The sequence below is a fragment of the Ovis aries genome, chromosome 3 (genome assembly GCF_016772045.2).
Source record: "Ovis aries strain OAR_USU_Benz2616 breed Rambouillet chromosome 3, ARS-UI_Ramb_v3.0, whole genome shotgun sequence".
NCBI classification, from domain to species: Eukaryota; Metazoa; Chordata; class Mammalia; order Artiodactyla; family Bovidae; genus Ovis; species Ovis aries.
Window position 1 is genome coordinate 163,819,849 of NC_056056.1, and position 13,990 is coordinate 163,833,838.

A 13,990-nucleotide genomic window follows, 5' to 3' on the forward strand; every position below is an offset into this window, starting at 1 on the left:
CAGTTCAGTCAGTTTAGTCGCTTATTTGTGTCCGACTCTTTGGGACCCCATGAATTGCAGCACGCCAGGCCTCCCTGTCCATCACCAACTCCCGGAGTTCACTCAAACTCATGTCCATGGAGTTGCCATCCAGCCATCTCATCCTCTGTTGTCCACTTCTTCTCCTGCCCCCAATTCCTCCCAGCATCAGGGTCTTTTCCAATGAGTCAACAATTCGCATGAGGTGGCCAAAGTATTGGAGTTTCAGCTTTAGCATCATTCCTTCCAATGAACACCCAGGACTGATCTCCTTTAGAATGGGCTGGTTGGATCTCCTTGCAGTCCAAGGGACTCTCAAGAGTCTTCTCCAACACCACAGTTCAAAAGCATCAATTCTTTGGCGCTCAGCCTTCTCCACAGTCCAGCTCTCACATCCCTACATGACCACAGGAAAAACCAGAGCCTTAACTAGACGGACCTTTGTTGGCAAAGTAATGTCTCTGTTTTTGAATATGCTATCTAGGTAGGTCATAACTTTCCGTCCAAAGAGTAAGCGTCTTTTAATTTCATGGCTGCAGTCACCACCTGCAGTGATTTTGGAGCCCCCCAAAATGACGTCTGATACTTAGCTTTACTAGTTATTAAGTTGCTTTTCCAAAAGTTATGTCAGTGTTACTCACACTGGCAACATTTTCTCATTCTGTTGGTGTAAAGCGGATTCTATTCATTTTACATATCATTGATTTCTTTTTTTTTAACATTTTGTTTTATTGTTATTATTATTTTTACTTTACAATATTGTATTGGTTTTGCCATACATCAACATGCATCTGCTACAGGTATACAGGTGTTCCCCATCCTGAACCCCCCTCCCTCCTACCTCCCTGTACCATCCCTCTGGGTCGTCCCAGTGCACCAGCCCCAAGCATCAAGTATCCTGCATCGAACCTAGACTGTTGATTCGTTTCTTACATGATATTATACATGTTTCAATGCCATTCTCCCAAATCATCTCACCCTCTTCCTCTCCCACAGAGTCCAAAAGACTGCTCTATACACCTGTGTCTCTTTTGCTATCTCACATACAGGGTTATCGTTACCATCTTTCTAAATTCCATATATATGTGTTAGTATACTGTATTGGTGTTTTTCTTTCTGGCTTACTTTACTCTGTATAATCGTCTCCGGGTTCATCCACCTCATGAGAACTGATTCAAATGTATTCTTTTTAATGGCTGAGTAATACTCCATTGTGTATATGTACCACAGCTCCCTTATCCATTCATCTGCTGATGGACATCTAGGTTGCTTCCATGTCCTGGCTATTATAAACAGTGCTATGATGAACATTGGGGTACATGTGTCTCTTTCAATTCTGGTTTCCTCAGTGTGTATGCCCAGCAGTGGGATTGCTGGGTCATAAGGCAGTTCTATTTTGAGTTTTTTAAGGAATCTCCACACTGTTCTCCATAGTGGCTATACTAGATTGCATTCCCACCAACAGTGTAAGAGGGTTCCCTTTTCTCCACACCCTCTCCAGCATTTATTGCTTGTAGACTTTTGGGTAGCAGCCATTCTGACTGGTGTGAAATGGTACCTCATTGTGGTTTTGATTTGCATTTCTCTGATAATGAGTGATGTTGAGCATCTTTTCATGTGTTTGTTAGCCATCTGTATGTCTTCTTTGGAGAAATGTCTGTTTAGTTCTTTGGCCCATTTTTTGTTTGGGTCATTTATTTTTCTGGAATTGAGCTGCAGAAGTTGCTTGTATATTTTTGAGATTAGTTGTTTGTCAGTTGCTTCATTTGCTATTATTTTCTCCCATTCAGAAGGCTGTCTTTTCACCTTGCTTATAGTTTCCTTTGTTGTGCAGAAGCTTTCAAGTTTAATTAGGTCCCATTTGTTTATTTTTGCTTTTATTTCCAATATTTTGGGAGGGGAGGGTCAAAGAGGATCCTGCTGTGATGTATGCTGGAGAGTGTTTTGCCTATGCTCTCTTCTAGGAGTTTTATAGTTTCTGGTCTTACGTTTAGATCTTTAATCCATTTTGAGTTTATTTTTGTGTATGGTGTTAGAAAGTGTTCTAGTTTCATTTTTTTACAAGTGGTTGACCAGTTTTCCCAGCACCACTTGTCATTGACTTCTAGTAAGGTTGATCACCTTTTTATTGATTATCCATTGGTATATTCACTCTCTGTTGCTGCTGGTGCTAAGTTGTTTTAGTCGTGTACGACTCTTAGTGACCCCATGGACTGCAGCCTACCAGGCTCCTCTGCCCATGGAATTTTCCAGGCAAGAGTACTAGAGTGGGTTGCCATTGCCTTCTCTGCAAATATTTCATTTTAATTGAAATTTGAAGACATGTTTTGAGTGTTTCAAAGAAAAAGTAGGAAATCAAAACCCTTTCATTGATTTGAATGTAAATATTTATAAAGGCAGTGAGAGCAAACCTAGATAAAAAAAATAATAAAAATATTTGTATTACATAAATATGGATAAAGATGAATGGTGAAATTATTCTTATATGAGAAGTAAATTACAATAGAAATTTCAAATTGTATTATAATAAAAACAGTCATTCATTATGAGGAACAGATAGATTCAGCATGAAGTATAGGCTCTTGGGGGCTTCGCTTGTGGCTCAGCTGGTAAAGAATTCGCCTGCAATGCAGGAGACTTGGGTTCAATCCCTGGGTTGGGAAGTCTTAACCACTGGCAATACTGCTATTGCCAAGTCACTTCAGTCCTGTCTGACTCTGTGCGACCCCATAGATGGCAGCCCACCGGGCTCCCCCGTCCCTGGGATTCTCCAGGCAAGAATACTGGAGTGGGTCGCCATTTCCTTCTTCAATGCGTTAAAGTGAAAAGTGAAAGTGAAGTCGCTCAGTCTTGCCCGACTCTTTGCGACCCCATGAACTGCAGCCCACCAGGCTCCTCTGTCCATGGGATTTTCCAGGCAAGAGTACTGGAGTGGGGTGCCATCGCCTTCTCCGAACCACTGGCAATAGATAACTTCAATACCACCCAGTTAATGAAGAGGAGTAAGTCACATAAACACATTGGGAAAAGATTTAGATTTCTTGCTGATTAGACATAAAATACTGACATCAAAGAAGAAAATGTTGGTGTGCTTAAAAGTATGATTGGATATGAAATTCTTTTTCATTATCAATAAGAATTTTCAAGATTACCCTTGTAAATAAAAGAAAAGAAAGAGTTAGTAAATATAAACATATATTTACGTACAATTTCAACTATTGCAAAATTTTGAATGACTTTGAAAAATGTTTTACATTTTTTTATCATCCACTTCTGTGAGCTGTTTTTGTTTAGCTCTTCTCTAAATTTTTGGTAGAATTCAGCTGTGAAGCCATGTAGTCCTGGGCTTTTGCTTGCTGGAAGATTTCGGGTTACATTTCAGTTTCCATGCTTGTGATGGGTCTGTTAAGATTTTCTATTTCTTCCTGGTGCAGTTTTGGAAAGTTGTACTTTTCTAAGAATTTGTCCATTTCTTCCAAGTTGTCCATTTTATTGGCATATAGTTGCTGATAGTAGTCTCTTATGATCCTTCGTATTTCTGTGTTATCTGTTGTGATCTCTCCATTTTCATTTCTAATTTTGTTGACTTGGTTCTTCTCCCTTTGTTTCTTGATGAGTCTGGCTAATGGTTTGTCAATTGTATTTATCTTCTCAAAGAACCAGCCTTTGGCTTTGTTGATTTTTGCTCTGGTCTCTTTTGTTTCTTTTGCATTTATTTCTGCCCTAATTTTTAAGATTTCTTTCCTTGTACTAACCCTGGGGTTCTTCATTTCTTCCTTTTCTGGTTGCTTTAGGTGTAGAGTTAGGTTATTTATTTGACTTTTTTCCTGTTTCTTGAGGTAAGCCTGTATTGCTATGAACCTTCCCCTTAGCACTGCTTTTACAGTGTTCCATGAGGGCTGAAGAATTGATGCTTTTGAACTGTGGTATTGGAGAAGACTCTTGAGAGTCCCTTGGACTGCAAGAAGATCCAACCAGTCCATTCTGAAGGAGATCAGCTCTGGGATGTCTTTGGAAGGAATGATGCTAAAGCTGAAACTCCAGTATTTTGGCCACCTCATGCAAAGAGTTGACTCACTGGAAAAGACTTTGATGCTGGGAGGGATTGGGGGCAGGAGGAGAAGGGGACAACAGAGGATGAGATGGCTGGATGGTATCACTGACTCGATGGACTTGAATCTGAGTGAACTCCGGGAGTTGGTGATGGACAGAGAGGCCTGGCGTGCTGCGATTCATGGGGTCGCAAAGAGTTGGACACGACTGAGTGACTGAACTGAACTGAACTGATAGGTTTTGGATTGTTGTGTTTTCATTTGCACTTGTTTCTATGCATATTTTGATTTCTTTTTTGATTTCTTCTGTGATTTGTTGGTTATTCAGCAGCGTGTTGTTCAGCCTCCATATTTTGGAATTTTTAATAGTTTTTCTCCTGTAATTGCGATCTAATCTTACTGCATTGTGGTCAGAAAAGATGCTTGGAATGATTTCAATTTTTTTGAATTTACCAAGGCTAGATTTATGGCCCAGAATGTGATCTATCTTCGAGAAGGTTCCGTGTGAAGTTGAGAAAAAGGTGAAATTCATTGTTTTGGGGTGAAATGTCCTATAGACATTCAATTAGGTCTAACTGGTCTATGGTATCATTTAAAGTTTGTGTTTCCTTGTTAATTTTCTGTTTAGTTGATCTGTCCATAGATGTGAGGGGGGTATTAAAGTCCCCTACTATTATTGTGTTACTGTTAATTTCCCCTTTCATACTTGTTAGCATTTGTCTTACATATTGTGGTGCTCCTATGTTGGGTGCATATATATTTATAATTGTTGTATCTTCTTCTTGGATTGATCCTTTGATCATTATGTGGTGTCCTTCTTTGTCTCTTTTTACAACCTTTGTTTTAAAGTCTATTTTATCTGATATGAGTATTGCTACTCCTGCTTTCTTTTGGTCTCTATTTGCATGGAATATCTTTTTCCAGCCCTTCACTTTCAGTCTGTATGTGTCCCTTGTTTTGAGGTGGGTCTCTTGTAGGCAGCATATATAGGGGTCTTGTTTTTGTATCCATTCAGCCAGTCTTTGTCTTTTGGTTGGGGCGTTCAACCCATTTACATTTAAGGTAATTATTGATAGGTATGATCCCTTTGCCATTTACTTTGTTGTTTTGGGTTTGAGTTTATATACCCTTTCTGTGTTTCCTGTCTAGAGAAGATCCTTTAGCATTTGTTGGAGAGCTGGTTTGGTGGTGCTGAATTCTCTCAGCTTTTGCTTGTTTGTAAAGCTTTTGATTTCTCCCTCATGATTAATGTGTGTCTTGGGGTGTTTCGCCTTGGGTTTATCCTGTTTGGGACTCTCTGTGTTTCTTGGACTTGGGTGACTATTTCCTTACCCGTTTTAGGGAAGTTTTCAATTATTATCTCCTCAAGTATTTTCTCATGGTCTTTCTTTTTGTCTTCTTCTTTTGGGACTCCTATGATTCGAATGTTGGGGGCATTTAACATTGTCCCAGAGGTCTCTGAGGTTGTCCTCATTTAATTCTTTTTTCTTCTCTGCTTCATTTATTTCTACCATTCTACCCTCTACCTCACTTATCCTATCTTCTGCCTCCATTATTCTACTGTTGGCTCCCTCCAGAATGTTTTTGATCTCATTTATTGCATTATTCATTATATACTGATTCTTTTTTTAATTTCTTCTAGGTCCTTGTTAAACATATCTTGCATCTTCTCAATCCTTGTCTCCAGGCTATTTATCTGTAACTGGTGCAACCCATGCAGCATCTCAAAGGGATTAGGCTTCCTGGCAGAAAGGGTTGACATTAAAACAGAGAAATCGCAAACTTACCTTCTCTCCCAGACTCACTCTCAAAGAATGAGTTATGAGGGCAAGGCAGAATGGGAAGGAATACTGCCTATGGGGAAGAATACTGAACATCTTCTAGGTTGTTCTGGATCTTATTCTTACAGTAGCCTCAAGACTTCTCCATCTAGGTTACATTTTTCCCTTCCATTGCAGCAGTTTGTTCAGGTCAACTGGATCACTCTCTCCTGCGGCCTGGCTTCCAGTGGTGGCAACACCTAGTGATGCTCCTGCCAGAAGTTTTTGTTTAATCCCACATTGCAGGCAGATTCTTTACCAGTTGGGCCACAGGGAAGCCCAAGAATCTTGGAGTGGGTAGCCTATCCCTTCTCCAGGGGATCTTCCGGACCCAAGAATTGAACTGGGGTCTCCTACATTGCACGCGGATTCTTTACCGACTGAGCTATCAGGGAAGCCCATTTAATAGGCTACTGCTGTGAAAACCTTGAGGGCAAACTGGCTAATGTGTGAGGTTCAAAGACTAAGGACTTCCCTGGTGGTCCAGTGCTGGGGATATGGGTTTCATTCCTCGTCTGGGAAGATCCCAGATGCTGCGGGGCAACTAAAGTGCTCTGCAACCTTCATGCCTACTCCCTGCAGCCAGTTCCTGCCTGTCCTGCTGCCCACTGTGGAGGAGGGACTAGTGGAGGAGGTGGGCTTCCCATGTGACCATGGAACATGGTGCACAGCCCAAGGTGTGGCCCTCAGGGTAGAAGGGTGGGGAGTTCAAGGGGCTTCCTGAGAGTCCAGCTCTCCACAGTCGTCTAGATCTTCTGTCTGTTCCCTGCTGATGTGCCCTCTCCACAGAGGGTGTGCCAACAAGGCACATATGTTCAGTGTGCATGAAAAGTATGGTTGGACATGAAATTCTTTTTCATTATCAATGAGGATTTTTAAGGTTACCCTTGTAAATAAAAGAAAAGAAAGAGCTAGTAAATATAAATATATATTTAGGTATAATTTCAACTACTGCAAAATTTTGAATAACTTTGAAAAATGTTTTGCATTTTTTTATCATCCACTTCTGTGAGCAGTTTTCATTCATGATGAACATAGTTTTTTTTTTCAGGTTTAGCTTTTTATTTTTTAAATTTTAAAATCTTTAATTCTTACATGTGTTCCCAAACATGAACCCCCTCCCACCTCCCTCCCCACAACATTTCTCTGGGTCATCCCCATGCACCAGCCCCAAGCATGCTGCATCCTGCGTCAGACATAGACTGGCGATTCAATTCTTACATGATAGTATACATGAACATAGTTATTTTAAGAAATTAATACTCTAAAGGCTTGATCAAGTGGTTAACTATAGTTCAACTAAAAATAAATAAAAAAATTTGATCAGGAGGTGTTTAGTCATTTTTCAAGCACAAAACCTAATATAAAAATTACTGAGATGACCCAGAGGGATGGTATGGGGAGGGAGGAGGGAGGGGGGTTCAGGATGGGGAACACGTGTATAACTGTGGCGGATTCATGTTGATGTATGGCAAAACCAATACAATATTCTAAAGTAATTAATCTCCAATTAAAATAAATAAATTTATATTAACAATAAAAACAAAATAAAGCAAAAAATTATGTTCACAGAAGCAAGCTCCTTATAAATGTTTAAATATTTTACTTGGAAGCCTTATGTAAAACCTGTATTTAAAAACTTCCATATTATTATATATTTTGTTTTCCCAATAATTATATAGTAAAAAGAGGGTGCATTGAATTTTTTTCTATCAAGTCCTTTCTGTGTGCATGCTAAATTTCTTCAGTCCTGTCTGACTCCATGTGACCCTATGGAGTACAGCCTGCCAGGCTCCTCTGTCCATGGGATTCTCCAGGCAAGAATATGGGAGTGGGTTGCCATGCCCTCCTCCAAGGGCAAGTCCTTTTTAGATGCCTCCAAATCCCCTTCAGTTTGCCCTGAAATATGAGCACTTTCTATGTGTGCCATGATGTGAGGAAGGTTGGAAACACTACATCAAGTCACTTATTCCAGGAAGCCTTCCAGAAACACCTCCGAAGAATAGATCAATCTTTAACCAGGAGTAACTCCCAAACATGAGCTGGTCAGTTGAGGAAACAATTGATGTCATGAGAGACCAAATGCCACTTCTACAGCAGCAACTTGCTTCTTCAGCTGCAGAATTCTTTGCTGTTTTCAGAGAGAGGGGCTGCTCTCTGCCTTTTGTGGGCGCTGGAGCCTTGGTCAAAGTTAGGCAATGGTGCCTCCAGTTGGTGGAAACGGGTCATGTGCCTGGGTGGGGTTTAAGAACTATTCTCAGCTCTCAGAAGGAGGTAGTTTTTCTCCCTGCCAGACTTCTAAAGTGAAGGATTCTTCTAACAATGAAGGAGGGTCCAATGCTGGACAGCCGCATTGACTGTTAAGTGCCCACTTTCCAATTCCCATCCAGCGTGGCCTCAGGGCTTCATATGGTCTGAGGGCATATGAAGGAGGTCTGGAATCAAGCTGACTGTACAGGTTGGGAGAAGAACAGGGGACAATGGGGAGATGCTCTTGACAGTTGGACATCTTATCATCAGTTAAGGATGATGTCAGAAATCAAGGATTGGGACGGGCAGGAAGGAACATTCATGTAGAATATTTCGAGGGGATAACAGTTCCCTCTCTTCTAAAAAGGCATCCAGGGCATAAGATTGCAGTGTGTTTCTGGGAGAAAGGCGATGAAGGGCAAGGTAAACTCTATGGCCTCTAGGTGGGTCACTTAGTTGGATGTCACGTTCATAGACATGTGCCTTCATGACTGACATGGAGCTCTGATGACTGGTGTAGCCATGACAATCGCCTTGTTCAGGGATCCAGAACAACCTAGAAGATGTTCAGTATTCTTCCCCAAAGGCAGTATTCCTTCCCATTCTGCCTTGCCCTCATAACTCATTCTTTGAGAGTGAGTCTGGGAGAGAAGGCAAGTTCGCGATTTCTCTCTATTTTAATGTCAACCCTTTCTGCCAGGAAGCCTAATCCCTTTGAGATGCTGCATGGGGCTTTTCAGGTGGTGCAGTGGTAAAGAACCCATCTGCTGATTAAGGAGACACAAGAGACGTGAATTGGATCCTTGGGTTGGGAAGATCTCCTGGAGGAGGAAATGGCAACCCACTATAGTATTCTTGACTGGAAAATTCCATGGACAGATGAGCCTGGCAGGCTACAGTCCATGGGGTTGCAAAGAGTCGGACATGACTGAGTGACTGAGTGTGACTGCACACACCCACACACACCCCCCCGCCCCGCCCCCCGCCCAAGGTTTCTGGTCGGCTGGGTTTTAAATTGGCATCTGGGGGCTGGGAGGAGCAGCAGTGAGTGAGTGAACAGACAACCCCTGAGTCTTTTCAGGATGAGGGGACCTGCCTCTTCACCACATGCCACAGGGCTCTTGTCACCTCCTTGTTCCGAAGGGTGTAGATGATGGGGTTCAGCATGGGTGTGATGACCGTGTAGAAGAGGCTGAGGATGCGGTCCATGGTGACAGAGGAGCCTGCCCGGGGCCGGATATAGGTGATGCTGGCCGTTCCAAAGAAGAGGAAGACCACGAGCAGGTGGGAAGTACAAGTGGAGAAGACCTTTCGGCGGCTCAGGGTGGAGGCCATTGCCAGGATGGTACTCAGGATGCGGGCATACGAGGTGACAATCAGAGAGAAGGGGACCATGATGAAGACCACGGTGGCCATCATCACAGAGACCTCGCTCCTGTGCTTCCCAGCACTTGCCAATCTCAGTACTGGCAGAATGTCGCAGAGGAAGTGTGGGATGACTGGGCGCCTGGGGAAAGGCAGCGTGAAGATGAGGGAGGAATGGGTGGTGGCTGTGACGATGCCCATGAGCCAGGAGAGGCCCACCATGGTTATGCAGGCCCGCCAGCTCATGAGGGTGGAGTAGTGCAGGGGCTGGCAGATGGCAGCGTAGCGGTCATAGGCCATGGCTGTGAGCAGGCAGCACTCTGAGATGCCCAGGACAATGAAGACATACATCTGGGCTGCACAGCCCCAGAAGGAGATGGCACGGGGGTGCGGAAAGACCAGGTCAGCCAGGGTCCTGGGCACGATGTTGGTGGTGTAGAGTAGCTCCACCAGGGAGAGGTGGCGCAGGAAGAAGTACATGGGAGAGTGTAGGGTGGGGCTGACCCATGTGAGGAGGATGATCAGAGAGTTACCCAGCAAGGTCACCAGGTAGACCAGCAATGCCCCCCAGAACAGGGGCCCTTGCAGGGCCCTGAGATCGGAGAATCCCAGAAGGAGGAATTCAGGCAGAGTCTGATTTTCTTTGGCCATAAGTTCAGGCTGGAGCCTATGGCACAACCAAAAAAGAGATGTTAATATAGAAACAATTGGCCTTTATGTAATTTAGTACAGCACTTTTCATACAGTCCCTCTTGAATCAACTGAGAGAGTTAGGGTCTGCACTTTATGGATGATCCATCAGCCATTGCAGGAAGCATAAGAGATTAGGGGTTCAATGCCTGGTTTGGGAAGATTCCCTGGAGGAGGGCACAGCAACCCAGCTCAGCATTCTTGTCTGGAGAATCCCAGTGAAGAGGAGTCTGGCAAGCTATGGTTCATAGGGTCACAAAGAGTCAGACATGATTGAAGTGGGTTAGCATGCACATGGATCTCAGAGGGGTCAAATAATTTGTCGGAGGCTATATGGCCGGCATGGACTTGAATCTAGGCCTCCTGACTCCAGATTCCATGTGTTTCCCACTTTTCCCTGTGCTGTGGGTCCTGGGTATGGGGCCTGACCCCAGGTGTGCCCTGGGTCTTTCTTCAGAGTAGGGTTGGATCAGTTGCTATGTTCTAGTTCTCTTTGTATTCCTTGGACTGAAACCCCAGCCTGAAAGAAACTATGCAGCCCCCCAACAGTGGACTCAGTCAGGGACTGTCCCAGGCCTATGTCTAATGATCACCATGGTGGGCTGTGGATTTAGAATGTCAGGCAATGATGTGACTGTGTGTGTGGTAATATTGCCCCATTGTATCCTACTTTGGGATTCTGTAGGCTTCCCTGGTGCCTCAACAGTAGAGTCAATCTGCAGTGCAGGAGACGTAGGTTCAATCCCTGGGGCGGGAAGATCTGCTGGAGAAGGAAATGGCAACCCACTCTAGTAATTTTATCTGAGAAATCCCCATGGACAGAGGAGCCTGGCGGGCTACAATCCATAGGGTCACAAGAGTCGCACACTACCTAGCAACTAAACCACCACCACCACTGCCACCACCACTCACCACCTTGGGATACTGCAGAATCCTTTTCATAGATTGTCAGCTTCTGGCACTTGCTTTGTGAGGGGAGTGGGGCAACCACAGGCCATGTTGCATGTTGTACTTTGCTCTCCTCTTAGCTGGGCCCTGTGATCTTCCATCCCAGCTGTCCATACTCTGTTTTCCAGGCCTCAGTGCATTTCCATAGACAATGCCCCCTGCAGGAAATGTTTCTGTGCATTCTATTAAAATCCCATTAATCCTTCAAGCTCAACTCAAGCTCTCCCTGCCAACGGCAGCTTCTCTGCTCCTTCTGATCAGAAATAATTACTAATGGAATTTCGGGATTGAAAATGGCCTTAATACATGCATGTGTGTGGCTGAGTCCCTTTGTTGTCCACCTGAAACTATCACAACATTGTTAACTGACTGTACTCCAATATAAAATAAAAAGTAAAAAAAAAAGTGACCTTAAGGGTCATATGAGGGCTTCTTTCATAGCTCAGTTGGTAAAGAATCCACCTGCAATGCAGGAGACCCTGGTTTGATCCCTGGGTTGGAAAAATCCCCTGGAGAAAGGAAAGGCTACCCACTCCAGTATTCTGGCCTGGAGAATTCCATGGATTGTATAGTCCATGAAGTTGCAAAGAGTCAGACATGGCTGAGTGACTTTCACTTTCAAAGGTCATATATTTCAGCATGACAGTGCTCAGATATTATCTACCACATCTTAGAAGGATGCTGTGTAGTGTCTCTGAGCATCTGCAGTCATGGGGAACTCACCATCTATTTAGGTAGCCCCCTTTAGCACTGGCCTCGTCTGCCTGTAGGACAAGTCTTCATTCATTGGTCTTGGCTAAGTTCTCATATTTTGTAGAATGTCAAAGCCCCTTTTGTACCAGACAGCCTTCAAATATTTGAAGAAAGAGACATTACTTGTATCTCAGTTTCAGCACTTTTTAGAGAAGAGTCTCTACTGTAAGGTCCTACAGGGCAAGTTGGGGGAGTTTGTAGGGGGCTGTCTGTTTTCACAATTGCTAATGTTTTCACATTAGCTGGGGAACCAGTGCTGGGTCCCCAACAGGCATTATGCTAAAAGACTTAATATTCATGAAACCCTTGCATAGTCACAATCACACTATGACATAGAAATCTTTATTTTCTCCATTTTACAGATGAGCACATGAAAGCTCAGAGTATCTTTCTCAAAGTCACACATCTAGTAACTGAGAGAATTTGGGCTCAAATCCTAGAGTTTGGAGTTCTGTCTAACTCCAGCTCCGGTGCTCTTGATCACTAAGTTATCAACTGTCTTAGAGGCTAATTTAATCACCAGAACAACTAGCATGGTACGCTGCACATGCCAAGTGTTCGGCTAAAGATTTATTAAATGAATAACACACTAATAAAGACACGGGGACTGATGAACAAAAAGGTTAAGGGATTTGCTTAAAGTTATGCAGCTAGTTGGACAAAGGAGGGAAACTGGCCCCAATTCTTTGAGAAGTCAGGGTTCCCAAGGTTTGCAAAGCTTGTATTACCCCTATTTACCCCACACGTGAAGATTAGCTAGTCATCTTCATTTTTAGGCAGGAGACTCTCTAAGTTCTGCCCATTGCTCAGACCCTTAACCTTCCCCCACCCTCATTTTGTTCACTCACCGTATTTTTAGCTTTAAGTCATCTAGTCTGTAGCTGACACTTAGACATTGCTGCATGCTGTACAGTATCTCAGTTGACTTAATAATAACTCTAGTGATAGTTGTTATTCTGTCACTGCAGATAAGGAACCAGAGCTCCAAGAGCTTCAATTACTTCTTCAAGATCACACCATAACAGAGTGGATGGTGGAACCAGAACTGTAACTTGGGACCTGAGGCTTCAACCACCATATATACTGTATCTCAGTGAGGTCAACAGCCTTACCCTATGCTTCTGGGAGATGACTCCATCTAGTCAGTTTGGACAAGAGTATCTGAGTCCCTTTTCCTCTTGACTCTGGTCAATAATCCTTCAGGTGATCAATCCACTTAAATAATTTATGGGCTAGCTAGTGCTGTTTTTAGATTTTAAAAATAATATCTTTGCAACTAAAATATTTAAGAAATATTTGGAGTAAAGTCATCCATGATTTTCCCACCTTGGTTAAGTTTCTTTCTCGTGTATTGCCCTCAAGTCTTTATCCCACTGCAAACCCATCTTATATGCTTTTAATCATAGTGTAGATACTAATTTGTCTTTTCCCTTTCCTTTTCAATGCTTGCTAGAGCCATTTTGCCATGAGATCACATAACATTCTGAGGGATCCTTTTAAAAGCTCTTGTAGTAGTCCATTGAATTTCTCTACCAGCATTCAACAAATACTTCTCATATTTTTGCAACTCAAATTCTTCCATTTTCGGTGATGGTTTAGATAATGATGGAAATATTATATTCATGTATATCTCTTGTTGGTTCTGTTAACTTACTCCCTTGGGAGAAATTTCTGGGAGTGGGATAAGAGTGTGGACATTTTTACGGGTCTTGCCATGTACTATATAATTTTGGATTTCTTTTAACTGGACACAGGTGGCAATCCCAACCTCCCCTCCTTCCCTGAGTAAAGCTGAGATTCTCCTTCATCCTCACTAAGGCCTCTTCCTCCAGATTCACACTTCTTTGCCAGGCTGTGAACATCTCTTTGGCCTTCCTTGGTGGCTCAGCTTGGTAAAGAATCCACTTGCAATGTGGGAGACCTGGGTTTGATCCCTTGGTTGGGAAGATCTCCTGGAGAAGGGGATGGTTACCCACTCCAGTATTCTGGCCTGGAGAATTCCATGGACTGTATAGTCCATGGGGTCACGAAGAGTTGGACACGACTGCTGGACATGAACATCTCTTTACTCCCGGTCCCCTAGTGACATTTTGC

At 43.2% G+C, this 13,990-nt stretch overlaps 1 protein-coding gene across 1 annotated transcript; it reads right to left on the minus strand.

Moving 5' to 3' along the window:
- Positions 1-7,648: 7,648 nt before the first annotated feature.
- Positions 7,649-10,156, minus strand: LOC101115952 (olfactory receptor 10P1-like). Its single transcript, XM_004006612.6, has one exon. The coding sequence runs from the start codon at positions 10,154-10,156 to the stop codon at positions 9,218-9,220; it is 939 nt and encodes a 312-aa protein (XP_004006661.3). The 3' UTR covers positions 7,649-9,217.
- Positions 10,157-13,990: the final 3,834 nt, after the last annotated feature.

Excerpts from the sequence above, each read along its gene's own strand:
- LOC101115952 (XM_004006612.6), bottom strand. The coding sequence starts at position 10,156 with ATGGCCAAAGAAAATCAGACTCTGCCTGAATTCCTCCTTCTGGGATTC.